General features: G+C 37.8%; 3 protein-coding genes across 5 annotated transcripts; 1 reads left to right on the forward strand and 2 right to left on the reverse strand.

Annotated features, from left to right (window-relative positions):
- Positions 1-1,217: 1,217 nt before the first annotated feature.
- Positions 1,218-7,337, reverse strand: LOC103712906 (uncharacterized). Its single transcript, XM_008799614.4, has 3 exons — positions 7,031-7,337; positions 1,787-1,989; positions 1,218-1,675 (listed from the first exon to the last, which is right to left on the reverse strand). Exons 1-3 carry the CDS (start codon positions 7,130-7,132, stop codon positions 1,411-1,413), a joined length of 570 nt encoding a protein of 189 aa, XP_008797836.1. The 5' UTR covers positions 7,133-7,337; the 3' UTR covers positions 1,218-1,410.
- An 809-nt stretch (positions 7,338-8,146) lies between these two features.
- On the reverse strand, positions 8,147-16,002 carry LOC103712907 (metal tolerance protein 7-like). Of its 3 annotated transcripts, XR_015987212.2 has the most exons (8): positions 15,691-16,002; positions 12,184-12,296; positions 11,537-11,782; positions 10,313-10,393; positions 9,703-9,933; positions 8,971-9,452; positions 8,329-8,865; positions 8,147-8,211 (listed from the first exon to the last, which is right to left on the reverse strand). XR_015987212.2 is itself a non-coding variant. In XM_008799615.6 (6 exons), the coding sequence occupies exons 1-6, from the start codon at positions 15,878-15,880 to the stop codon at positions 9,108-9,110; spliced, it is 1,206 nt and encodes a 401-aa protein (XP_008797837.2). In that variant the 5' UTR covers positions 15,881-16,002; the 3' UTR covers positions 8,147-9,107. The 3 variants fall into 3 exon arrangements, 1 of the variants encoding a protein (XP_008797837.2); XR_015987211.2 differs by having other exon boundaries at positions 8,147-8,865; XM_008799615.6 differs by having other exon boundaries at positions 8,147-9,452.
- A 7,598-nt stretch (positions 16,003-23,600) lies between these two features.
- On the forward strand, positions 23,601-25,190 carry LOC103712908 (ribulose bisphosphate carboxylase small subunit, chloroplastic-like). Its single transcript, XM_008799616.6, has 3 exons — positions 23,601-24,019; positions 24,141-24,272; positions 24,715-25,190. The coding sequence occupies exons 1-3, from the start codon at positions 23,840-23,842 to the stop codon at positions 24,949-24,951; spliced, it is 549 nt and encodes a 182-aa protein (XP_008797838.1). The 5' UTR covers positions 23,601-23,839; the 3' UTR covers positions 24,952-25,190.
- Positions 25,191-27,729: the final 2,539 nt, after the last annotated feature.

Raw genomic sequence — 27,729 nt, forward strand, 5'->3', positions numbered from 1 at the left:
GTTGAATTCAAAGCATCAAGGTAATCAAACCACCGATTAATGATATATTATTATATGGTTTTTTGTACTAGCACGAATGTATGATTCAATGAGGAGGTTGGTTTTGTATAGAGATGATCTATTTTGCATTGTGATAATATCAAAATCTGAGCTTGTCCCAGTAATCACCTCTCCAGTCACCGGATGCTATACGAACCCACACAAATGAAATCCAAGTCCCTACTTTGCTGAATCAATATATACCAAAAAGTTCACAAATAAATAACAATAAAGAGCACTAATTAGCCAATTCTTCAAATGCTGATATATAATGCACAGGTTTTGCTGGGTCTGCAACGGATCTAACAAGGACAAGCAACCAGTAACGGCTTTCTTTGGATGATTCTTCTTATGAGATGCTAGAAAGTCAAACAGAACAATAAGGTCAGTTAAGAGCAAAATAAAAAGTTGGACATTTTAACACATGGAATTTGTTCTACAATATAAATATGCAACCAGATCTTATGCAATTCTTCTAGAAGTTTTGACCAAAAAATATGAAATAATGACATGTTAAAACATGTTGAGACATTTCTATTTGACTTTAAAATTTCAATTTTTAGTCCATTATTATTACATAGTTAACAATCAAGTGCTTGTTAATGATTTATATTTTTGTGGCATGTACTCAATATTTATACATTTCTCAGTATAAATTGTTTAACTTAGATAATAACATCTAAAACCTGATGACTACCAAGACCTGATCCTCGCCTGAACCCGATACACATATGTTACCCAAACCCAGACCCAATTCATCAATGGTGGAACATAAATTAAAACCCAACATCTCCATGTGTATAGGTCTAGGTTTGGTAAAACCCGGACCGGATTCCATGCTCATATCCACAACCAAGAATTTCTGCTGACGGATGATGGGTATGATCACTACCTTTTCCTCACAAAGGATAAGGTTGCCTCCTTAACTGCAGCAACCCACAATAGGTACCATCCGATATTACTTTTGCTCTCTTAGACCAACAGCAAGAGATCCCTGAGACAGTAACAATGCCTTCCCATTGCATTCTCAGTTTAGGCCAAAGACCCTCATCATAAGGTCTTCTGGCTCTGGTTCGGAACTACTCACTATATCTCAATTGACTCTCAAACCATCACAATTACCAACTTTTTAGCGAGTAATAATGAGCTATCATCACTTATGGAAAGCAAAACAAACAAAACAAAAGCAGAAACATGCGGATAAGAACACACAGTAGCAACCTTAAGACACTTGAAGCATCTACAATTACCAGAATCAAACTCAGCCTTTTCAAAACCAGTTGCAGGTAACAAGTCAAATATTACATGACGGGAGATAAGATGGAGCATTTGTATAAACTTCTAGAACTGTGGAGTTTGAGTTGGTTGCAGTCAAGGATAACCAGTCATTCCGACAGTTGAGCTTGCCCTGTTGGTTTTATGCGCAGCCTGACTTGTAGCTTTGGAAAAGTACATGTAGTAATACACATTGAGTATCATGGTGAAGACCACGAAGACAGCTCCAGTAACGAATACTCCTTTCCTCAGAGACTCACAAGTCCAGTTTGAAGCATAGATCATATGCCTGTACTTTGTGTGGTATGCATTCTTTGTCGCACCAGCTAACAAGCATGCCTCAGCAATCAAGAAAGTCAGCCTGCAGTTGGCAAACAAGCACATTCGCATAATGCATCCCGAAGTAATTCAAGATTTATAAACAGAATAATGGATTTGTGAGAATTATGATCCTATATGGAAGAAAGATCACCATGAAGAGGCAAAATATATAATCGACCAGGCTCGACTTCCACCAGGAGCTAATGGTTGGCCAAAGCACATACACTTTGTGACACCCATGAGCAGAGATTGACTAGAGAAAAGAAACAAGAAAGCACCAACTCCATAGCCGGTTGCAACATCCGAATCGTAAACACAGAATGTAGCATTGAGGTTATCAGTAACTATGGTACCCTGGCATGCAAAACAGAGAATTTAGTAATGCCCAGAAGCAAATACAAGGTTAAATAGCTAAAAGATAAGGATGTCAGAATTTTCTTTAATCATATGGGTTACATGTCAATCGGTGTTCATAGTCAATCACAGATTACAATTTGCAAGAAATATTGATGAATGAGCTAGGTAGATCTCCAAGAAGACTCCAAATAGTTCTGCCCCAGCCCAAGGACAAAAAAGCCATTAACTATATCAAGATATGTGACTGGGCTATTATTGACTATTCGAGTTTCACTAATCATAGAGACAAACTGGATCATAGGAGCGAGAAGGAACCCCAAAACAATGTCTAACCCCACAGCTAAGGCCCAACAAACAAAACAAGAAACATTAGAAGCATAGAACAGCCAAAAGTGCAGTTTCAATAATCTGGTGAGTTGTGGGAACATAATTGTTTCCTCGTTTTTTATTATTCTTTCAGTGAATACAATGCAAGCCGACCGTCATTGTCACATGCCTTTAGAAGATGAACAGAAGCTGTGGCCGGAACAATTGACCTTGTGACGTCCACTTTGAGTCCCTTCCCCACTCTTTTATGATTTTACCCACTTTCTAACTTTGCTGATGTCGTATTCTATTTAAATCAAGCTTGCAGCGCACCAAGATATTAAGTTCATCAATTTAAAGAATGAAAAATATAAATTATTGTTTTATATGAGTCATTTCTAGGTACTTCTACATGAACAAGAAACTTATCTGAATTACTCCTGAATATTACTAGCATTCATTCTTACACTTAAAGAAAACTATATTGGCTAAAACAAAGAAAACATTTTCCAATAGTTTACCTAAGTACCCATTTTCCATTTATGCAAGAAACTGTATAGATTGGGTAAGAAAACAACTTGATAGCAATAGTCTAAATTAAAGGTTCGATCAAAAAACATAAACAAAATTTTCAACAAGACTCACCCATCGAACCTGAGGTCAGGTAAACTTCATACTTTAGTGATCTCTGGGGCCTTCCACAATTGGGCCCTTGTGCAGTCCTACAGTGATTGGCCCATGCAGTGGAGGCCCGACAGCACTTCGGGCCCTTGTAACTCCTGCCTGCAGCACATCTCCCAACTCCTAGGGCTAACCACCATGTGGCTCCATAAAGGCCACAGGGTGGGAGGCCACAGAATATGTGCTCTTTGTTCTTATCCAAGTCCTCGAAAACCAGAATTGCTGGCACATCATTCTTCAATATTTTTTCATCCAAAATATTTCTGTTCTTGTTTGCTTCTCCTTTTCCTGAAGTCCTACCAATCAATATGGGATCAACTTTCTGGATTTTATTCCACCAATGGTTCCTAACCAAAAAAGGTCCATTCAATTGGAAAAACTCTGTAAATCATGCCTCCGTCAAAGCCTACTCTAAGACCCACCAACGCCACCTTACACCTACTGGTCCTCCATATAAACTTCCCTATTCATCATTTACAGCACTGATGAAGTGATGTAGGAAGAGAAAGAAAATCAGGCTTATTAAAGATGAACAATTAAGATGGCAAAAACAAGTGAAATAGGTTTCAATAGGCAAGGCTAGGTGTGGAGATTAGTAATCTAAGGTTTGCTTAGCCCAATATCAGAGTTCTATGAAGAATTTCAAGAATGTTGTCATCTTTGTTGCAGACCTGAATTGGGGTGTAGGCCTAAGTACAAAATACTTAAGATGAACTATATAGGATCTGCTTGAATTCAGAGATTGCAAAATCACTAGTTTAAAGGAATTTTATGGGATCATACAAGATAACAGATGGATTAGAAAAATATTAGCAGGAAAGGAAGTACAAGATAACAGTAACAGAGTCAATAACACCATATAAAACACTAGATTTACCCAAAGGTATCATCACTAGACTTGGAAAATCAGACCAGCCTGGCTAGCAATTTGACAACAGGGCAAGCCTTGGCAAGGGTATCTGAGCTAGGAAGTCAAGTCGAACCCGTATTCTACACCTGCTTAATTTCCAACCTGGCCCAGACTAAATAAATATTACCTTGGTTTGGCTAGGCCTAGCCTGAAGCACATAAAATAAAAGATGTTACTAATATATTTATTAATGTATACTACATAATAAGTAAACATTAACCTAGTAGCCTTCCCTTTTGCCTCTTCATCCTCTCCTCCAAGCCCTAATCCTAAGAAACCATTAGAACTTCGGAGGAGTGGCTCATGAACATTGATGCTACGACAAGAATGGGTCTAGCGTTTTGCTTGGTTTGGCTTGCCTGGACCTTTGATCTATTCAACAAGGCTAGGCTTGGACTAGGAAAGTTAGGCTTGAGATTGAGCCCTGCCAAGCTTGAGCTAGCATGGGGGTTTGGATGCTTAGCTCATGCTAGGTTAGAATTGGCCCAATAAATGCTCATGTATATCCATCACCATGATAGAGAAGAAGCAAAGCTCAAATATTTATCACAACTGAAATTAATAATATATTATCAAAAATAGCCCTTGTATAGACCCTTGTGGATCCTCTATAGCTTTAGGAACACCAAGAATAAAAGTAAACTTCCTTTCTAGAAATGAAATAAGGAAATACAGAAAAGAAGGAAGAACAACCTACTCTTCACAATACAAGGCCTCCTAGCATAACTTTTAAGGGATTAACCAGCCCTTCATGAGGAGATTTATTAACATGCAACAACAGAAAAGGAAACATATAACAAAATGAGAGCTTATCCAAATTAGGATCCTCATAGGCTGTCTTGTGAACTCTACAAACACCTAAAGCATTCTAAAATTCAATCCTAATAATTTAACAGTCACCTCTTTCCCAACCTGTAACAGAAATTAGGCTCATAGTCACTAATCCGGCTCATCTATGGTGCCCCAAAGCCAATGCCAAAGATGGTAAAAAGGAAAACAAAAGGAAAAAGAATGTATTTAAAACCCTAGACATGTATTGGTGTTATAATGAAGAGCTATTACTTTGAACTCAAATGGTGCAAGAAAAAAAGAAAAGAAAAGAAAAAAGAAACACACATACAAAATAAGTTAGCATGACATGCATTGGAATTTCACTCAGGAGCAAGAGTTAGAACATTAACTAGTTTCCAGAAAATATAAAGTAAACAAAGGAAAAGTCCTTATAGTAATTACCACCCCAACAATTAATAAAAACTTACCTATCTACTATATAGGTAATTAATGATGAAATCTGCCTAGGTAAAAGTCCTTATAGTAATTACAATTCCAACAATTAATAAAGATTAATCTATTTATATAAGTATTTAATGGTGAAATCGGCCCGGGTATAGAAATGATTAAGGACAAAAGAAAATAATACACCAGAGTTGGTGCTTTTAATCTACTAATTAAAATCCCCCCCAGCAAGGGAGTTTTTTTTTTTAATCGCTTATCTTGGGAATCGAACCCGTGCCACTGGCTTTGATACCACTGTTAGGACCGTAGGCCTTGCCATCTCACTAAAACCCGCAGGTGATAGTAAAGGCTTAACCACAGACTTTAAACCGACCATCCCAAGCGCCCCGCCGGCGTTTGATTGCGACTTGGCCTACACCGGCCTCCGCCGCGGACGAGCCTTGCTAACTTGGCCCACACCGCGGACGAGGTTTAATGGATCATAGGCTATTTTCATTCAAACAAAGCCCTAAAATTCAAGCTTGACCTAAGCTTTGATCAAGCTTAATTTAAATCCAGCTCACTTTGAGGGTAACAAGCTGCGGAAAATATGCTTGTTTAACCTCATATTGATACTAAGCTCCATCAAATAGGAAATGTGCCAAATTTGACCAATCAAATAAGCTTGATTACACCTCTAGACATCAATAATCCGAAGGACACATTTAACCGGTTATCTCCATCATTTGCCAACTCTGTTTCAAAAAAAAAGTCACATTTTCAGAATCCTGTTGTGGCATGTGCTAAAATTTTCATAAACATCCAGCGATGAAGCGATTGTGAGATTCTAGTCCCACAGCAGATTGAACATGAGTACACAACGATGTGTCAAAACCTTCATGCAAGCACAGAGGGAGCCACAGGGATGGGGGTCAATCAAAAGCCAGAAATATGATGCAATTTGAAGTCCCAAATCTGGAATGACTATTTGCTTCAAGCCATAGATGTAGCATCAGTGTTATTAGGCACTAAAGAAAAGAAATTATAGGATAAGTTTGCACCAGCAAAATTTCCTCTTTAATGTGGTCAACCAGAAATACAAGGTAATGCAAGAACAACATGTAGCTGAACAAAGCACTTGCAGTCATAAGTGCAGACACAATGCACAAGCCATCGGTATAAAATCCATCTGCTACTAGGGAAACTAGTAGCAAACGTACGAAGTATTCATGGACCTCCAGGTAAATACTTACTGCATGTATTTTATCACACACACATACACAACCTACCGCTTGTAAAGGAGCAAGGCCATATGTAAAAATAAAAAACAAAACAAAAATCAAGGAAGCGTCAACAATCCCAAGAAGTAACTCGAATTTCCTAGGCATTGCTGTCCGGTTGCAAAGGATGAACTCATACACCAAGCTTGCCCATGAATTGAGTCATTACACTTTAAAATCTTGTATTTGAACCTTACTTATTCTGCTCCAATTTCCCTGGTGTACGTTTTTAAAAATCTTTGTACAAAATGCGCTCCCTAGTCCACCCTCCCCCTTTCAAATCATCTTTTACGGTTACAATCAAGGTCACAATTTCCATCTTCCATTCAGCATTCTGAAATTCCAATGCAAATTGAAACCTTTTACTCTAACAGAAGTGTTCTGTTACTTACATTGCATATTACCCTAAAAGATACAGTTTCCATACAAACTAGACCTAATCAAATACCAACTAGTAGACCAAATAACTTCTAAATTCATTGATTCAATTAGTAGACCTAATCGCAAAGACATCCACATAATGGCCAAGAAACAGAGACTAAAAGGCAAAATCACAAAGATCTCCATCCAACATCAAGTGAGCGACACCCTACTTCACTATAACCAAGAGGTACAGCGGATAATAAGAAGGGCGAAGAGCGCTCACGGTGCTCCTGCGGCGTTCGGCAGCGATGGCGAAGCCGAAGGCAGTGAGGCTGAGGGCGACCACAAGGATGTGGACAAGCGTAGAAGCCTTCCCTTCTCCCATCGCCCTCTTTTCTCACTCGCTCAAAGAAGTAAGAAGGTGTGGGGTGGTGTGAAGTGGAAAGTGCGAAGTAAGAGACGGCCGTGGAATAAAGGCAGCGCGGCCTCAGCAGCGGCCCCTACTTTTTGAACTCCGTGCTGTTGGATTGCCCGCAGAGTTGACTGGAATTTCAGGGCGTGTCACCAACCCCTTGCCCGCTGGTCTTTCGAATGGCCATCGTTCTGCATGTGATATCAATATGTTAACTTTAACTTAAATCATTATTTTACTATATTGATGCTTGATATTTCTAATTTGTTGGTCTTTCATCTCAACCGAGATCAAGCAACATGTTTGCTTACATTTTGATGTCGCCAAGCATCAGATGGTTGGACACGTGATCCGTGAAAAATACAAAATGCAGTGGGGCCAAAGTGTCTTTTAGGATTTTCTCTCGGGCAGGCAATCGATCCTTCGGAAGATAACTCAAACGCATCCATGCAGCTTGTTCACATCAGATCTAGTTCTCACCGACAAAATTCTGTAGTATCTACAGAGCCGCTTAAGGGAGTGGTCATGCGCGAGCGGAGAAAGGCCGAGCTCGAAGTGACACGCACCTCCTTGCTTGGAAAACGAGTGTCAAAGACTCAAGTTCTTGGGTGATGTTATTCCTCACGATATTAAATTTTCTGAAAAATAATATTTCTAAATTTACGAGTTCATATCCCAGAAATGTTTGGATACATCCTCTTCTCTTATTGGATGGGACTTCTCTCTCCCATCTTGAAGAAGAAGCGATATCGAAAGAAGAACTGGTATGGAGGCCATAATTTGTAGGGATATGCACCGATTAATCTGCTCCAGCAATCGAACTTAAATGAGAGAGAAATATCAAGATCATATAAGATCTTTCAAGAAGGTTGCTGGTCTCCACGAGGACCAAGTCCAGGCATTGACTTTGCTACGGTTATGCTCAGAGAATGTGAAGATTGGCATTCTTATCGATACCTGATCTCCCAAAGGACCAAGACAGATATCTAAACAACAGGACTAATAACAAGACAAGCACTTTAATTTACAATATCTTCAACAAAGCATCATACCTGCAAAAATAATTGTTCAATGTGGATTAAAAAAAAAACGAAAAAGAAAAAGAAGTTTCAGCACATACAAATTCATCGAAGTGCTAATAAAAGCTGTCAAAACTTTGTTGGTGTCACCTATAAATTTAATGTCGTCACGCATTAGGCTTATGTTTAGGCCTGTGACTCTGTTCAAAATCTACTTCTGGCAGCTGTTCAAGTTTTTCTCGGAGTGTTTCACCAATGTCATGAGCTTGGCACAGAGGCATATTCCCAGGCAAGGCAATGTCCACCTCAACGAAGTATTGAGAACCGAAAGTATATGCTCTAACCGTAGCGATATGATTGATTCCTGCATGGCGATTCCAAATGATACCGTCAACTTCGCTAAGAAGTCAGGGGGTGCTGTTTTCCCAATTAATGACCATACATTCTCCATGACAGTCCTTGCCCATGTACTCATCGTGTATAAAGCTATCTGCAACAAAATCCAGTACGAATCAGCACACTCATGGATGGAGCATTGCTAGCCGGTCCTGGGCCAAATATCGATAGATACATCGACCAACTGAATTAATTACGCTGCTTTGTAGCACGTAGTATCTGTCTTTATTCGTCCTCTTTGCCCTTTACTAGAAAGCTAAGGAAAGCCGAAGCACTGTATTCTTTTTCCGTCTTCCATGGTAGGGGAGGGGGAAAAAAAAGGGAAAAGGGAAAAGTGAAAATAGAGATCGAAGAAGCAGGTATATAGAAAAGAGAAGAGATTGGAGCATGACATACCAAGAGTGATAATACCAACATCCACTGTCTCATCTTCAGTTGTTCTTTTTTTTCATGAGACAGAAAGACATTTATTAGAAATCGTTTCATTCAAAGCACCGCATTTGCCATCACTGTTAACATCACTCGTAATAATTTCAGACCTTGGTCTTATGTTCTGGCCTATGAGTGAACTCGAAATCTATGTGCACAAATGCGCGTTCGACTTCCGGTAGCTGCTCAAGCTTTTCCTGGAGTGTTTCCCCGATGTCATGCGCCTGGCTCAAAGGCATATTACCAGGTAAGACTATATCTACTTCGACAAAATAGTGAGAACCAAATGTATATGCTCGGACTGTGTCAATATGCCTGATTTCTTCATGGTGATTCCAAATGAGGTATGTCAGCTTTGTTAGATAATCTGGTGGTGCAGTTTTCCCAACCAATGACCATACATTCTCGAGTACAGTCTTCGCCCATGTGCTTATTGTGTATAGAGCTATCTGCATCACAAGTTAACTAATTCATGAACACATTTGTGCTTGATATCAAAAAAAAAAAAAAGTATTACTAGTATTGTTGTTGGCATTTGCATGATAGGACTGGAAAACTTAAAACTGCATGAATTTAATTTTTGCACAGAGCACTTGTACATAATTATGTCTGTGGACGCATGGATGTATGCAGGCAGGCATATGTTTATAAATTAGATGCGATTAAATGTAAATAAGTCATCCTTGCAAATAAACTTACCAGTATTGCGCCAACAGGGTCCATCCACCAATAGAATCTAACAGCAAGTAAAGCTGTTGCGAGACCAATGGAGTTAGTGATGACATCAAAGAAATGATCTTGTGCATAAGCTCTGACGATATCATTTTGGAAGGTGCGGCAATACAGCATGAGGACGAACTTTACTATTGTAACTGAAGCCATAATGCCAACCATCCATTTCTCTTTTTTATGGTCAAAAGTAGGGTGAGCCTGCAATGTGTTCATTTTGGTGTTAGAAAGCAGCATCTAGGTCGATAATTGTTCACACAGATAAGCTTCTCTAAGATTGTGCAGCTTTCAAGGTTTGTTATATAAATGGGGAGTTATAATGAAAGATAAGTAAAATCAAAGATCAATTAGCTATAATCAGATTAAATTTAAAAAAAATATATACAATTTATTTTACAATATGGAGCATATGTCACTTCGTGTCATACATTTAGAAGAACAAGGTAACTTTTCTGACCTTGAGAAAAGATTTAATGTACGATTAAGGGTCATCGTCATTAATAATACCATACAACAACAACACAAATTTCATTAGGCATATCAAATCAATTACTATTAGGTTTACTTGAAGAACATCTACCTGGGTAACAAGTTCTCGACCGGACTCTAACATCACCTGGAAACCGAGTGTAGCCATCACAGAAGCAAAAACTATAATTCCCTGCATAGTAAAAATAATAAGATTTAACTTGTTTACAGGAAGATCACCGCAAATAACCGAGCAATTTACAAGTGTAAGTTAAATCTTTTCTTTTTGTTTCTTTTTTCTTTCAAGAAAAGGGTAGTTGAAGCAACCCATATTTCATTAAGCCAACAAAAGAGATACAGAGGAAAAAAGAGCAAACAAAAAGCAAAACAAACTAAAGCAGTCAAAAGTTTTGTAAAGGTATCTGTTCCGCATCTTCTTATGCTTCAAGAATTTATGCCACTGTGTTTCCTGAAACTCAATAAGCAGTAGATCTAAATTTACCCTTAGCATAAAAATTAATGTAACAGCTTAAATATGTTAATTATCTGAGCAATTTGTATATGAAAACCCAATCAAAATTCAATGAAGTGGCATCAAGATTTTTATCAAAGATATTGATTGTGAGTTGAAATGTATATTAATCTGTTCTCACCTACAGAGATCTCCCCCACTTTCATTCTTTAGTAAAAAGGTATCATCAAGTCATCGCTTTCCATGTTACCTACAGAAGTTTGCACTACTGATAATTTAAGGATTTTTTTCCCATAGTGTAACGTGCTCAATTATACGATGAAGAATTTGGAAGATATGACATGCTAACCTAAACCTTATTAAATAATTTCAATTAGCACCGATAAATATTTATAGAATTTACAGTTAGAACATTTAATTTATATTCTAGTTGGTCAATATCTACCACCACAGCATCATACTGGACCAAATGTAGGCAGCCCTCCTGCTTCTCTTTAGGGGAATGCCATATTTAGGTGAGGAATAAGTGTAAAAAGAGCATAAAGGATGCAATGCTTGTATTGTTAGTGTGGCACAGGGGTTATGCTGTAGTAAATTGGGCTATTGGGTGATAAGAAGAGAAAAGGCCATTTGGAGAACCCTGCTATGTGCTCAGAATACAAGTGCTAATAATGCCCCTCCACCTAACAAGCAGATGTTCTGGCTTTGAGTCTTGTGAACAGATGAGTCTCCCACCCTTTCTATCTCTCAATTTAAAAAAAGAAAAAAGGAAAGATGATCAACTAGCAGCACATGCAGAAAAACTGAACGTCTGTTTTCATTTTGACATAATGTAGGATGACATGATGTTGGAAACAGGCTTACCACAGGTTGCATTCGCTTCTTGCCAATTGGATAGCTATACTGATTAGGTTTCTTCATTGCGTATGACGTAAACCAGAGAATAAACCCTGACAGAAGATCCAGCAAAGAGTCTAAAGTTGAAGCAATGACTGCCAAGGATTTGCTCTCAATAGATGCGTATACTTTTGCAGCAAAGAGGAATAAATTGGCAACATTGGAAGTATTAATTGCCATTCTTTCGCTCTTTTCTAGTTCTCTCAGCTCATCCTGAAGATAAAGTAAGAATCATCAGTAAGTTCTGTACACAATGTATGCAACCAATGGATGTCCATACGATGATTTTTTAAAAGGTAACTTCATTCTCATATTATGCATAAAATGCCACCCTATCCCTTTCTTCCATAATCTTATACATATGCAGAAGTTTGGATGTCACTGCTAATGAATGCCAATTAGCATCCATACATTTGGTAACCAAGCATCTCAAAATGATATTGGATGATAGAACTTTACAATGTTATTTAGATCTTTTTTTTTTTTTTGAAGAACTTTTCTTGTGAGAAAATTGAAGAACATTTCTTGATTTTCTTTTTCTTTAGAACATTTCTTGAGTACCTTACAAATAGAAGGAAAACATATAACTAAGAAGGGAAATTAAGATGATAGACCTCTGTAGAAGCTCCTGCTTGACAACCTAATTCAGTGATGCCTTCCATTTCATTGAATCCCTGTAGAAGCTTTTCTTGCTTCTTGTAGTATTTCGCAATTTTACTTTGCTTACCTGAAAAACCAGAATATAGAGAAAAAGACATAACTTTGCATATACAATAAGTAATGTAAATAAACTTCAAAATTATAACCATAAATAATGACTAATAGTTCAAATGTGTCTTCGGAATGTTTGTCAATAATCATTGCCGGTATTGATCCTTGATTGAGAGATCAGAGCATGCCATAATAATTTTTAAAACTTAAGGTACAGATACTTTACAGTTTTGACTTTATTAAGGATAGGTAGAAGATTAGGTTGACATGATATAAATTTTACTATGCAAACAATAAATAACAAAGTAGAACCTTCATACGATTTTATGTATTACTTGAGTAAAATACAACGACCCTGAAGTGATCAAGTTAATGCATAGGTGTTGCAAGGCTAATAGAGATAGAAATCTATATCTGGGATTTCAAATCCTGTGCTGGAGTTAACTAACCTGAGAAAACCATTTCTACTATGGTTATAACTTTTATCCTAAAGTATAACCAATAATACATAGCCCCAAAAGATAATGAACAATTCCCATTCCAATTCCTTGAGAAGTTCGATGAAATAAAAGTATTGGAAATCAATATAGATAAGAAATCACATTGTACTGTATTGGAAAATATGGAATGTTTTAAATGATTTAAACACAACTTGAAGGAGAAATTTGTAAGGTTGAATGGCTATAAGAAATTGGATGAGAAAAATATAAAAGTTGAATGATCGTCAAATCAAACACAAACAGAACATGGCCCTAAATTATATAGCCCTACATTTTTCTCAAAAGAACCATATAGTAGTTCATGAAATGTAATGGAGGATCTCATACAGTCTGCTTTTCTTTTGTTAGAAAAATAAAAAAGTCAGGCCTGCAGCATTTGGTTCTATCAGCCTAAATTGGCCACCCATTGCTTGGACCGAATATTTCCGCCTAGTTTAAGCATGAATCGCTTGAATTCTTGAATCTCTGTTCGATTTAGTTTAAGTTTGGTATTTTGATTTTAATCAGCAGAATGCATTGCTAATTGTTTATGCAAATGGGCATCTAGAAACAGTCAAGTCAGATTGAACTGCAAGGCTATCGATCTGATTGTAGATTTCATGATACATGACCATCTTTATCAGAAATCTTTTGATCGTGTCTCCACCACTTCCAGACACAGACTTGGCTGCCAACTTGTTCGCTATTAAGCAAAGACACTCCATTTTTTCTCTCTTTAAGAGTGGAAAGAGAACCTGTAAGACAAGAAACTGCTACGCTGTCCTGCAGATTCCCCAACAGTTAAAAACCAAGGACTCTATGGGCATTATTTTACAGGAAAAAATTAATTTTGACCTCAACACTTAATGGATAGACCTGGATTGTAGCTTTCAGGATAAGTTGTGAGGGCAGCATAGTTTTGTTTTTCAACCAAAAGCCAAACAAATTTTCCTTTGTTTCTTTTATGGTGCTGCTGGCCTGTATATTGTGTTTGGCTTTTTAATCAACGCTGTTAAACCTTGAGTAGGGTGTTACAGTATCTACAGTGCCCGATATAATTACAGAGACTCCAGTAGTAAATATCCAAAAACCAACAGTAGTTCATTTCTCAGGTCTTCCATTTACTATAAGCGAAGAGGGCCCGCCCAAAGAAACTCCAGTAAATTGTAAGTACGTCAAGCGAAAATTCCCATCTCAGAGCACGACCATCAGTGAAGCCACTGCACCATAGTATATGAGCCTATTGTGTATATATATAGACCAGACACAGAAAATCCAACATTTACGTATATGTATGTCTATGTATGTATGTATGACACACACACACAGTATATATATATATATATATATATATATATATATATATATATATATATATATATATGTGTGTGTGTGTGTGTGTGTGTGTGTGTGTGTATAAAAGTCTCCAAATATGAACGTTATTGCTGCACTTTATTTTCTTTCCTATGACTCTCTGTCTCTTATAAAGGGCAAGGGCAGAATGAATTGCGAGTATTTATTAAATCAGGAATGCGTGGGTGGGTGTTGGTTTCTGGGTGTGGGTGTGGGTGTCTTCGTGGGCATATAGGAATGCGTGCGCATACGAGGTTGTGTGTGGGTCTGGGTGCAGGCGTGCTCGCGCGTGTAATTTTCTAGGTATGCATTTTTTGCATAAACCGGGACACAAGAATTGGATTGTGATGTAGATAGGAAAAAATTAATACTATAACTAAATATTTATATTTATTTTTTTATTTAAAAATATTATTTGTTAAGATTTTTTTAGTCTATTTTTTCTAATTAAGGATATAAAAAAATAATATTCTGTTAAATTATTTAGATACTTATATCTAAATCTTCATAATGAAAAGTTCAACCTTTTACCAACCTTTATAAATGGTATCTATAAAATTTCATAAATATTCAAATGTCCAATACGTATCGTATGTAGCTAAGTATCTGTCATGGATTTTTGGGGCCACACACAGGTGTCACACAATATATAAGTGGGCTTCCTTTGCGCATGCACTCTATGATAGAACGATAAAACAAATGCATCTAGAAAAAAAGAATTTTTTTCATAAATTTCTATTTTGTGAAAACATACTTCCAGATGTACACGTTTGCCTTCAAAATCATCCCAACGAATCCGATTATGCCTCTATAAACTAATTGCATGCATCATCAAACAGGACACAAGAAACGGATTGTGATACATATCTAAATATGTGAGTCGGCAAGAGAGAAAAAAAAAATACGATAGGATAAAATTAATACTACAACTAAATATTTATATTTATTTTTTATTTAAAAATATTATTTGTTAAGATTTTTTTAATCTATTTTTTTCTCGTTCCAATTACTAACCAAAGATATAAAAAAATAATATTCTGTTAAGTTATTTAGATACTTGTATCATTGGCGCATTCTCATAAAGTAAGGTTCAACTTTCTGCCGATTGATAGCTATAAAATTTCATAAATATTCAAACGTCCCATGCGTATCGTACTCCAGCTAACTAATATCTGTTATGGATTTTTAGGGCCACACACAAGTGTCTCGATAACACAATATATAAATGGACTTCCTTTGTGCAGCCGTGCGTGCATGAACGTGTGGTTGTGAATGTGTGCGCATGCACTCTATGATAGAGCGATAAAACAAATGCATCTAGAAAAAGAGATTTTTTTATAAATTTCTATTTTCTGAAAAAATACTTCCTGATGTACAAGTTTGCCTTCAAAATCGTCCCAACGCATGAATCGGATTCTGCCTCTATAAACTAATTGCGTGCATCATCAAACTAATCTTTTACTAGCAAAATAGTCTCTGTTTCCATTCAATCACCTCATGTCCCCACCGCGTTATAAGATTAATAGCACGAGACGAGTAGGAGAGCGTTGAAGGCGAGGACCGCGAGAGGAGACATACCATGGGTCCTACGGAACACTCGTGAGACAAAGGAAGGGTCTTTGGGCCCTTCCGGCATCTGGAAGTCGCTCATGTCAAGCCTCCAACTCTGTGACGCCGCCGCCGCCGCCGCCGCCTCCCCTTTCAGCCTCATCGGCGAAAGCAGCTCCGTCCTGTAGTCCGTCGACTCGCACCGGAGCTCCATCGCCATGCCCGACTCCCTTCTCCTCTCCTAGTTAGTACACACAACTCCTTGGAGAAGAATAAGAAGACAGGAAGCGGAGTGGGTATTGGTTAGGAGTTTGATGACGGCACTGCGTGCTTCTTTTGGGAAGCACTTGAGTTTTTTTACTTTTTGCGGATGGGTGCAGGCCGCGGCGGTGCTTGGCACGCCCTGCTTTAATTGGTGGGGCGGCGAACTGAGCGTGATAGAGTTGATAAGATCAAAGGCACGCCAAAAGAGTAATCCGAGAAAGCTGAAACGTCGGTTACCGACTGGGATCCCCACCCCCTGTTTGGGGTCGAACAGCTTTGGATTCTGGGTTCGACCATGTGTCATCTTTTGATAGGCTTTGCTGGTGGGTTCAGGTGTTGGAACTATGGGTCCCACTTGAAGTGGGAAGTTTGCTCTTGGTAACCGTAGAGCGCCACTTCCGCTGAACCCTCCAACTAATCTGGCCACGTTGCTCCAACCATACGAAGTCCAACTAACGTGGCCGACCGCTCCAGGTTTTCTAATTAAATATAAAATAAACCTTTACGAAGAAAATACAAAATAAACTTATATTTTTATTTGAAAAACACTACCACATGGAAATAAAAACATAAGAAATAAGTATGAAATCTTTAACTCAGATTGGATAGGAAGGATTGAAATATTGAAAACTAGAGTTGCTGTTCCCGGAGAAATCTAGTATTTCCTAGACCGTTAGGATTTAGATATTAGAATATTTTAGAGAGATCTCATTGAATATAGTATTTAGTTGTAAAAAGGAAACTAAAATCAAATTTACATATCATTATTGTTATATTAAAAATTTATTAAAATGGATGATGTTTCATTCATGAATAAATTTAAAAAAAGATTTTTTTTTTTTTAGATGAAACATCCTTACGTACCTATGACTAGATAATTATAATGTTGGTCTCCTCTCTCTTTCCTTTCAAAAGAAAAGGATAACAAAAAGTATCTTGGCTCTCACGTGCTGCACCAGTTCGCTCGGACGTACAGACTCGGGCTGAAACTTAGTTTCGTGATTCTCTAGACATCGCCCGTGGAAAAAAACGTTATTATGGCCGTGAAAGGGTGGTAACTCAGCCAATGCGACAACTGAGTAGGTTTGATGGAGGGTTCGGATTGTATTCTCTTGTGCGAAAGATACTACCTGTACTTTTTGATAAAGGGGATTCTGTCACGCAATCAAACATCTGTACAATGAATTAGTTCATGACCTCCGTGGCCTATCAACTCGACGAGGGCTCAAGGAGACACGCAAAAGTTGATTCCACTAACATGACTCATCTTGTGCAGGTGCTATGCCTCATGGATGCCCACGTCTTATACCGGACAAATGTCCCTTCTTTGCGTGCGTCCCTTCCTTGATCAGGTGAGAGGTACACATGCCGACATGCGGCTCTAATGCAGTCTGAGATGGGTCTTCGTTTTTATTTTTCAATAGGAGACACTTCTAATACATACGTATGATGGAGATCTAACAACCAGATTGAGGAGCCAAGGATATTTGCAACAATGCTAATTGTAGCATAAGTTACAATCTTTCATGCACTTTTTCAAAAGACTCTTTGATTGACAAATTTTACTGAAAAATTACAAATTTTATAATAAACAAAATTTATAAATATGATTGCATGCTTTTTATAGTAAAATCCACTTTGTCAAAATTGGTAAGTCATCAAATCTCAAAAATAAGTTTTATTGAAGGTGGTTTCTCCATTATGTTTTGCAAAATACGTTTTGTAGAAATCATGTCTTATAATCGTTTGTTTAAAAGAAAACCTCATAAATAATCAAATAACCCTTCGAGAATTATTAGTTATAAAAGTTTCTAGAAAGCAACTTCTCCCAATTTTTACTTGATTCTAGCTATTACATTTAACTTTACAGTGTGGCATAAATCCCTTTTTGATGGGCCAAATATAGCCATAGATATCATCTATTAGGCCCCATTTGTAAGAGTTTTTGGAGAGCCAAAAAGTACTTTCTGGACCTCCAGAAGTGCTTTTAGATAAAATAGAAATATTTGGTAAAATTTTTGAAAAGTTATTTTAGCTTTTTCAAAAAGCTAAAATAGCTTTTTAGAAAAAGCTTCATTTTGGAGCTTCTCGGAAAAAGCACTTTTAGAAATTGTTGGAAAGCTATTTTGAGTTATAAAGTTTTTTAGACCAAAATACTCATAATAAAATATAATAATTACACAAAATGTCCCTTTATGTCTTTATTATTGTATTATTCTATAAATATTATATTATATTATATTATATTATATTATATCATAATACATTAATATGTTATATTAAATAATTTGATATTATGTTATATTATACCACAGTTATCGAGAGAATGAAAGATTAATTTATGCTAATAATTATAATATTTTATATCTTTATTATTGTATTATGCTATAAATATAATATTATATTATATTAAATCATAATACATTGATATATTATGTTAAATAATTTATTATGCTATTATATACAATATTATATTACATTACATTAATATTATACTATGTTATATATTTATGTATTAATATATATTATATTTTATTATGCTCTGTTGGATAATACTATGTAATGTCTTTTATTGTCATTTTTTTATATCAAAAGTAATTTCTCAGTGTGTTTACCAAATACATGTTAAAGTTCCACAGGACTTTAGAAATGTAATTACCAAACAGCAAACAACTTTTTATAAATGCTCTACTTCCAAAAGTTCTACTTTTAAAAGCTCTATTACCAACAGCTCCCCCAAACGAGACCTTAGTATTCGAGCTGGCTGGAATAGCTCATTCATATGGAGAGAAATTTATTTTTGGGCCCCTGCAGTTGTGGCGAATATGAGATGGTCCATTGGTAATGGACATGCGGTGAATGTGATTGCAGATGCCTGGATTTCAAATTTATCTCTTCTGTAGTAGCCCACCATGGTTAATGCTGAGATGAGCCCGAATATGCGAATCTGTGAATTGTTTGTTCCTGGATAGAGGAGATGGGACACCAACCTTATCACTCGTCTCTTTGGAGTAAGACTTGTGAAAAAGATTATCTATCTACCAATCCCTAGGTTCGATACTGTGCTTGGATTTGGAAGCTGGGGGTTCACCCGAGGGTGGTATTGTTCATTTGAAAAGTGGCATGGGGTCGCCTTCCATCCAGAGGAGTACTCTTGAGTGGTTGAGGGATGAGAATTCCCTTGAACTGTAATGTTTGCCTAGTTATGGAGTCCATGGCTAACGTCTTGTTCCGGTGCCCAACGACACTTTAGGCATGAGGACTCATCCAAACCCCTTTGGTCTTCCTTCAATTTGAGACACCAATTGAGTCCACCCTTTCTTAGCTGAAGGGGTGCAGAAGCAGGCCCTACACTAGAGGCTAGGGCATCAGGATTGTGTATTTGGCATACCACATCTCGTTTGCCAAGAATGGCTGAATCTTTGAGAATTGTATTCAGCCACCGAGAGTTACATTGGAGAGAGATTTCATTTAGACTACTGAAGTCATTCACTCACCTTCTGTTAGAGAGCCTATGATAGTTAGAAAAACTCGGGACTCCACTTTAGCTTGCACAGTGTTCGGGATTCTTTTTATCTCCTAGGAGCCTCTACCCTCAAGTTTTTTCAAGATAAACTTCGATAGTAATGATAGAGAAGGCCTTGACTTTATTATCAAAGGCTCGGACTCTCGCTTTATTATTGTTCGTGGGAGTCAGATTCATGATGTTACTATTCCTAGTGCTGAACTGAGGGCAGCCTGAGCGAGCACCATCTATGCGAGGCTTCACTTGCGGGCAGACTCCATACACCTAAAAGATGACTCAGCTACTTTGATTGGTTGAGTCCTGGAGTAGGCTGAGAATAGGGATCGTTTGCCTCTATTCTAGGATATGTTGCAGTGTGCTAGGGTGCACCTCCTTTCGAGCTACTCATGTCTACCACGAGGCTAATAGAGCGGCAGATTGGATTGCATCTTTTGGCTGCGCATTCTAGTGAGATGTTGTGGACCAATCGTGCGAGTATGCCCATTTCTCTTTAGGATATTTTGCTTTCTACTTCTATTAGATGTATTCATAGGAGTTCTATGTAAATTGTTCGACTTACCAAAAAATTAAAAAAAAAACAAGCTATCTCTTGAGCCATCAGGTGTCCCCTCTACAATTTAAGGGAGAGATCAAAAATTAGCCCCATCAATTTCAAGAGTCACACATTGACAAGTAGAGCCATAAAAATGATAGGATAACTAATTTCATTCATTAAGGCTAATAGCATGATTATGTGACTACAATGGTTACAAAACAATACATGAAGCATTTTCATATTCCTAGCTCTTGCACTTAAGCTCTTGATTTTTTTTTATATATATAAAAACATCGTTAGCATTGTTATTATTTCCTCCCCACGGACAAATAATTTGCTATAAAAGATCCATCTCAACCATAGCTCTTCTTATTTGTTGTCTCCCTTTTAATAAATTGTCATGGCTGGAATTGCTTGAACTTGATGTTGCCATTTCCAGGGTTGTAGAGGAGTTGTTAACTCCAAACTAAAGATCATTAGCTGGCCCAGATGTCATGTTTCTTTGAGGTATGTGGTGACCGAACAACTGAAAGCGGGATGGTATTCACTTATTCAGCTATACGGCCATCTGGTACAGGCCGTGGCCTGTGAAAGAATGGCATCCATGGAACGATTCAATGAGCTTGCATACTTTTCCTAAATGAAAATTAAGAAAAAAGAAAGGAAAAAGGAGTTGAAAATTTGATGAAGTGTAATTGATGTATGTCCCTCGGTTTAACTGTCTTCTTTTGTTTAATCCTATCGATTGAAAGTTTTATAGCCAGTCCTTGACTTTGATTCTCTTTGATACGTAATCTCTGGTCCTGTTCATACAAGTGTACAAAGTAGGAACAACTATGTACAGAAACTAGTATGCCCATGCACAGGACAGATACATATAAGGAGTAAATGTAAGGCTAAACATAAAATAGCAATCAAATAAAGGACGAGGTGCGAAGTTCCAGTAGAAAATTGTCGCAACTGCGGAGACATTGCTCCAACAGTGTCCTCTTCATCGCCATTAGATATACTTTTAAATAACATTCCGGATCTATCAATGTTTTAATTATGATATATTTAAACCGGAAAGACTCACTTGTATGATACACCCACATGGTATGATATCCATGGAGCACATAAGCTACATCCAATCTTGGCCACCATGTCATACAGCGATGATCAGCAGGCTAGCCACATCGAGTCCAACAACATACTGGGGAGGATCCAAAACGCAATGGAAAAACATCTTTAGGACTCGTTTGGTTGACACAAAAAGAAGCAAGGAAAATGTAATCAACCGGAAACGAAGAAAGGCCTCTTGTTTGATTTGAGCTTTCAAAGCAGATAAATGAAAAAGTATTTGTTTCGTTGGAGTTTTTAAAGAAGAGAGGTGGAAAAGTAACATTTCTACATAAAAAGAAAATCATGGAGGATATGGAAAAACTATTTTTCTACCAATTGAGAACTGAGATGTTTTTTTAATCCAAAACTGTCTTTAAGCCATCAAAATTTATGAATAAGACATAATAGATAATTTATTAATTTTTCTAGAAAAGTAGATGTTTAACCAAACATAAGCTACTCTAGAATGCACACTTTTTCACGATTAACCAAATATACTAAAATCATTTTCTCGGGTATCATATTCTTAGGAATCGGATTCTTAGAAAGAATATTCTAAAAAGAATTTTTTTTTTCTAGAAACCAAACAAGTCTTAGAATGAACCATGTTTAACATGGCTACTGGGATCTTTTGTTCATTTGAGTTACAAAAAGGTTCATGAAAGGAGGTAGAGCCAGGGTCTCTAGTCTACCTGCAACTGCAGTTGTCTCGACTCCCTCGATACTTCGCCCACTTCTTACTGTGGGGACCACGGCATGAGCTTCTCCGCTGATTACTGTGCTCCATGAAGGGCAAAATTTGTGGGAGAGTGCTCTCCTTTGATGCTTTTAGAGATGCTGCTAGTGTTTATACTTACAGATTCGCTGTTTTTTGGGACCTGATCATGCTCATTTCATCTTTGAGGTCGTAATATTTTGTGATTGAATCTACGTTATATCAAACCCTCCTATTTTTATGCACATTTTCTAGCTAGACAACCACATGAAGCTCGAAACAGAGGCAACAGTGAACAACCATTCAAGAATTCCAATCCTAGGCCTAAACGGAGAGGGGAAGAAGCCGATGTGATATAAGAAACTCTGAAATTAAGATTTGGCTTTCATGATTCTTTACTAGCTGTGCCAGTATACCTCTCCAAATGAACCCATCAAGCCTAGGTTGCTTCACGCAGGAAGGTGTCCTCCATCTAACCTCACCAATTCATTGGCCCATATCATGTCTAGAAACAAGAGTGAATGAAGGACTTTGGTCAATCACTTGGCTACGATTTTTTTTTTTCGCCCACAAATTGGACCACAAAATTGAGGCTCTTGGACATTAGGATCCGAGGAGGAGCATACGACGTGACCTATAAGAATTTTGATCCGCTCGACTTCCAGCCATTATTAACTGAAGTCTTGGATGGCCTAATCCTTGGATTGGATGGATGGATGGCCAAGAATATTCGCTCCATCACCACCGCAAAATATCGCTGGTCTAAGACGGATTGCCCTGAGCATTGCGACAAGAAGTTATGTTCGATGCCCTTCATTGGCCAGCAAAGAAGATTCTTATTGTAGGGATTTTTATACACCACAGCTTAAATAGCCAAGCATTTGGTGCGACATTCACATGTAGATGTCGAAGGACCAAGCAATCTGGATCACGCAGCTAACTCCTTCCAACAGCCAAAATCCTCTCTCTTCATGGTAAATACAAAGTAGCAGGAGATATTTACCAAATTTAAGCTTACCTTTTGTCACACTTTGAGAAGCCAAGCTTCAAGTAATATCTTGGCTCGAAAAAAGAATTAAAGGCAAGTAAAGCGACATCTTTTATCAAACCAAAGAAGAAGAAAAAAAAAGCAACTTCAATTTAATTTCCTGAAAAAAGCAAACTCTCCAGTACCAGAACGAAAACAATTACAAGGGTTTATTATATACTATGATCATCCAAACAAATACTATACAATAGAATCTAATCTAGCAAGGAATGGAAATTTGTTCTTGATCATCCATCAAGTGGTCCCAATGAAGTCAAGAGATCGCAATTTGATATCTATACGCAAAAATGGTCTAGTTAATAGGTACTGGATCTATTCTTCTTCTCTTTACAAAAAGGAAAATAAAAGAAAAGAAAAGGTTAAATACCCTATTAGATATTAGAGATGAGCTAGCATTTTAATATTCTTCCAATTTATAGCATTTTTCGTTTTCAATGAATTCTAAGTGGGCTCCTTGCTTCTCCTATTCCCACCAAACGGAGCTCTAATTTTTGGTAACATGAGCTCTAATTCTTTCAAAACGGGCATGGTATCGGTTTTTTCATCGGAGCGGTACCATAAGTTCCGGTAGTTTAAAAAACCGTGTTGCAACTGTGATAACCGTAGTCCAGCTGTAGGTTGTCTATTTAAGTAGCCAAGGCGTAGGAGACAACAGGGCTCAGGGCCATCACTCGTTCACGTGCAGGGGATAAGATGAGCCAGCCCTTGACACGTGGCACGTCAATAGAGGCGCCCAATTTGATAAGGATGTGATCCATTCCCACCCTTCATGTGTGGTGGTCGAAGTGCAATGTCACCCCTCTAGATCCAACGGCCAAGAAAATCCACGCCATCCACCTCATATGGAGATCGCCGTTGGATGAAAAATATCAATGGCAGGAGGGATCTCAGGTTATATAAAGGAACGGTGTTGGGGTGTTAAGGCCTCCATCCAGCTGCAAGGTCTTTTTGTTAGGGTGGGAGGGAAGTTAGGAGAAAAGAGATCAGGAAATGGCTTCCTCCATGATGGTCTCTTCTGCCGCTACTGCGTCCCGGGCGAACCCAGCCCAAGCAAGCATGGTTGCACCCTTCACCGGGCTCAAGTCGACTTCTGCCTTCCCAGCCACCAGGAGGGCAAGCAACGGCTTCTCAAAGCTTCCAAGCAACGGAGGCAAGGTTCAGTGCATGAAGGTATTGAAGAGAAGAGAAAAAAAGATGATGAAATTAAGCATAGGACAGAATCATTAGCTTATGTTTCTTCTCTCGTTCTTCTGCAATAACTAACCATGCATGCGTTTTACTTCATATATAGGTCTGGCCGATTGAGGGTGTGAAGAAGTTCGAGACCCTCTCTTACCTTCCGCCTCTCCCCATCGAGGCTTTGCTCAAGCAAATTGAGTACCTTCTCCGCAGTCGTTGGGTCCCTTGCTTGGAGTTCTGCAAAGTAAGTATCCAATTTGGCTGAAGGTACCTCTTGAGTCCTTCTTCCAGGTCAAGAAAGAACCAATCTTCGTAATGGTAACAGGAAAGAACATATTAGCCACCTTTGTCCTAGACCCAACCTGGGGCCCTAATTCTATTGATGGCATGGCCTGTCTGGACCGAATCCAGCATGGATTCTGCATAATTGAAACCTGGATGGACCAAAATAGATGTGAAATTGCGGCCCAGCCCATGGGCCAATCCTGACCATTAATGACCCACCCTGATCCATCAGGTAAAAGGACTTGATTCGAGCCTAAATGTTGGTCCAAAAGCATAAATCAAGCTTGAGACTGATTTCGAAGCGGAGTCTTAAAGATTGTGAGATAATTTTGAGAACACCACATCAAATGCCTCCGTTGTGAATTCAAACATCTGAGTGAATGGATCTGTGTATGGCGTAGGTTGGCTTCGTGTACCGTGAGAACCACCGATCCCCTGGATACTACGACGGGCGCTACTGGACCATGTGGAAATTGCCCATGTTCGGCTGCAACGACGCCACCCAGGTCGCGAAGGAGCTCGAGGAATGCAAGAAGGAATACCCGGACGCATTCATCCGGATCATTGGATTCGACAACGTTCGTCAAGTTCAGTGCATCAGCTTCATCGCCTACAAGCCCCCAAGCTTCTATACATGAACTGACCGTGTCAGCTCTCTAGAGTGTCTGTCCCGTTCGACTCGGCTTTGCCTCTTTAAATTGCTTTCCCTCATTGTTCGTTTTCTTCTTTATCCCCTCTCTCCAACGGATGCGAATTGGACTAAGGTCACTGTTATTTAGGTTGGTGAGGAGCATCACAGCTCCGGCTATGTACATCATCGTTATTGTCTACTACTTATAAACCTATATATGGATGGGGTGTCTGTCTTTTCTCTCTACGACATGAAAGAACCTGTTTAGCATGTCATTTTGCTCTATCGGACATCATTTTGTGACTCTAAACATCAGAGCTCATAACCAATTTTATGGCAACTCGGTAGCTATGAGGCTCCATGCGGGTGTGTATTTAGTTTTATATCGGTTATTTGAATTGAAAAACTCAAAAAATATTTTCCGACTAGATCTATCTCCTGTTACTCTTAACATCGTTGGATAAGAATGTCTCGTTATCAATATGCTTTAAATATCAAAAGATGAGTGTTAAAAGAGTCTCCCTGAATCCAAAGGAGAGTATAAATTGCAACTATGCACCTAACCAGGCGGCACTCAACTCAGCCAAATATTTAACTAACTTTAGCTCCGTGATGATTAATTATCTTCCCACCCAGATCTCACTCCGTGATATCCTCCGAGACGCTGGCCCGAGCATGTGATGAGGCCTTTTGAGGGGGTCCGAGAAGTCATCAAAAGAGGCTTTCTACCAGCAGATGCCACCCACCTCCAGAATCATATGCTTTCTTCCAGAACTCCATCGAAAAAGTCCCGTGACCGGAGCCAAGTTGTCGCATGCCGAATAGGAACAACACCAATGGCCGTCTCATCTTCCCCGGCGAGGTTCCTGGCCGGCGGGCCAAGCTCCCGCCTGGCAGGTAACGGGACCACCTTGTAAACGAGCTCACGCCAGCCATGGAACATTAAAAATTGTGAACCTGAAAGCACTGGTTGATGCAACGATGATCCATCAACCTTTGGTCACATGGCACATGTATAAGCAATCAAGTCAAAAGATCTTATTTTTGGTAGCCCAAGATCGTTCATGATTAATCCTTCAAAAAAAGACCGTTGATGATTCGATCTCTACAAAAGTGCACAGTTAATCCTTCAATCTTCGCAGCTCGGTAGAACTAAATATGGATCACAAGACGACCATCTTAGTAGGAACTTGATCCTACTTATTGGTGACAAGTTTCATCTTGATTCTCTTTTAGTTTATAAGGTTTTGAAGAAAAAAAAGAGGAAAATTGTTACTGCAGTTATCCAAGTCCAAATTTATTATAAATGCACCATCCAAAAATCAAACCAGAAACTTGATAAACTGAGGGGTATGATCAAAAGAAGTCCCAATTCACATGATTTTTAGATGGTTTTTGACTGTTTTGGAGTAGACATAGCACCTATAAAATTTCCATTTGATGCTACATAAGCAGTCCAAAGATTGAATATTGAAAAAAAATCAAGCGAAAGCTGGACTTGAAATAGTTATTGTGCTGTACTTATGACTAATGACATTATCGATAATGCCATATCAGGACCTAATGTTGTGATTTTATATTGTTTTGGGTACTTCAACTCGGTCCATTAGTGAAAAAAACTGGTTATTCTTATTCTAATCCTGACAATTCATATAATTATAATCTCTTTTAAATCTAAAACTTATGAAGCATCAGATGAAGCGAGAAATCTAGGGCAGAGGATTGAGTTTCTTTTTTATCAAATCCAAAAGATGAAGCTACTAAGATCAAAAACATGAGGTTTGAAAAAAATCTTGCAAGGAGACAATATCTACATTTTCTTCATTAAAGAGCAAGAATTTCACAATCTCACATATAGTGACCTTTTGGCGGCACATACAATAATTCTTTTCTCATCTGATAAATAGTAAACATTCAGGGAGAGGTCCTTGTAAAGGTAGAAGACAAGCAATCATGCTAGATGTTTAATTATTATTTTGCTTCATATTATAATGGCACTTAAAATCTGAAGCTAGCCCGGATTATTTGAAAAGTAAGATAGAATTGCGTTGAAAAATCAAAGTTACTTTTGCAGGAAACTGAGTCAAAATCAAGATTTAACTTGGCTACAGGTTTGAGGCCAAGGTATCTTTGGTTATCAACTTGGACCGGACCTATCAAAACATGGAATTTTGTTAATATACCTAATTATAAGATTGGAAGTCATTTTCGGCCACTTTTTTTGAAAACATCTTTAATAAAGTAGGTGGCATAGACCTCCCTTTCCTTCCAAAAAAAAATAAAATAAAATTGGAAGTTCTGCCCATTTCTTTTCTTTCCTCCAGTTGCATTCCATAGTTTTTTAAATAACAGTATTTATAATGGTCAAAGAGACTTTTATAAAAATTTTGTCCACCTCTCATTATATTATTCGGTTAAATAATATAAAAAAATAATGATCATTATTTTTTATTATAACAAACCGCTATAACACTCATTATTTTTTACTTGTATTTTTCTGAATAAAAAATTATTCATTTTATATTTTAAAATATTTTCTTTTTTTCGAAGACATTGTATGGTTTATATATATACACACATACATACTTACATACATACATACGCATATTATTATCTAATTAAAAGTAAAAAAGAAATATAATGCTCTATTATTGTTCATTACTTCCTTATGATAATATTATTAAAACAATCATTATTTTGATAGTATTTTAATATTACAACAATAAAAAAAGAAGAAGAGATATATAATGTTTGCTATAACTTTTACAACAGCCAATAACAATTT

Source organism: Phoenix dactylifera, chromosome 5, assembly GCF_051530095.1.
Source record: "Phoenix dactylifera cultivar Ajwa chromosome 5, Ajwa_hap1_PhDact_Kaust_v1.1, whole genome shotgun sequence".
In the NCBI taxonomy this organism is placed as follows: domain Eukaryota; kingdom Viridiplantae; phylum Streptophyta; class Magnoliopsida; order Arecales; family Arecaceae; genus Phoenix; species Phoenix dactylifera.

Bases quoted from the DNA above. Each gene is read 5' to 3' on its own strand.
- LOC103712906 (XM_008799614.4), bottom strand. From the start codon at position 7,132: ATGGGAGAAGGGAAGGCTTCTACGCTTGTCCACATCCTTGTGGTCGCC. The intron at 1,990-7,030 runs GTGAGCGCTCTT...TTTGCATGCCAG, and splicing joins CCGAACGCCGCAGGAGCACC to GGTACCATAGTTACTGATAA. The intron at 1,676-1,786 runs GTGATCTTTCTT...TGCCAACTGCAG, and splicing joins ATATATTTTGCCTCTTCATG to GCTGACTTTCTTGATTGCTG.
- LOC103712908 (XM_008799616.6), top strand. From the start codon at position 23,840: ATGGCTTCCTCCATGATGGTCTCTTCTGCCGCTACTGCGTCCCGGGCG. The intron at 24,020-24,140 runs GTATTGAAGAGA...CTTCATATATAG, and splicing joins GCAAGGTTCAGTGCATGAAG to GTCTGGCCGATTGAGGGTGT. The intron at 24,273-24,714 runs GTAAGTATCCAA...TGTATGGCGTAG, and splicing joins CTTGCTTGGAGTTCTGCAAA to GTTGGCTTCGTGTACCGTGA.
- LOC103712907 (XM_008799615.6), bottom strand. From the start codon at position 15,880: ATGGCGATGGAGCTCCGGTGCGAGTCGACGGACTACAGGACGGAGCTG. The intron at 12,297-15,690 runs GTATGTCTCCTC...CTGGTTTTTCAG, and splicing joins AGTGTTCCGTAGGACCCATG to GTAAGCAAAGTAAAATTGCG. The intron at 11,783-12,183 runs GTCTATCATCTT...CTTTATCTTCAG, and splicing joins AAGCAGGAGCTTCTACAGAG to GATGAGCTGAGAGAACTAGA.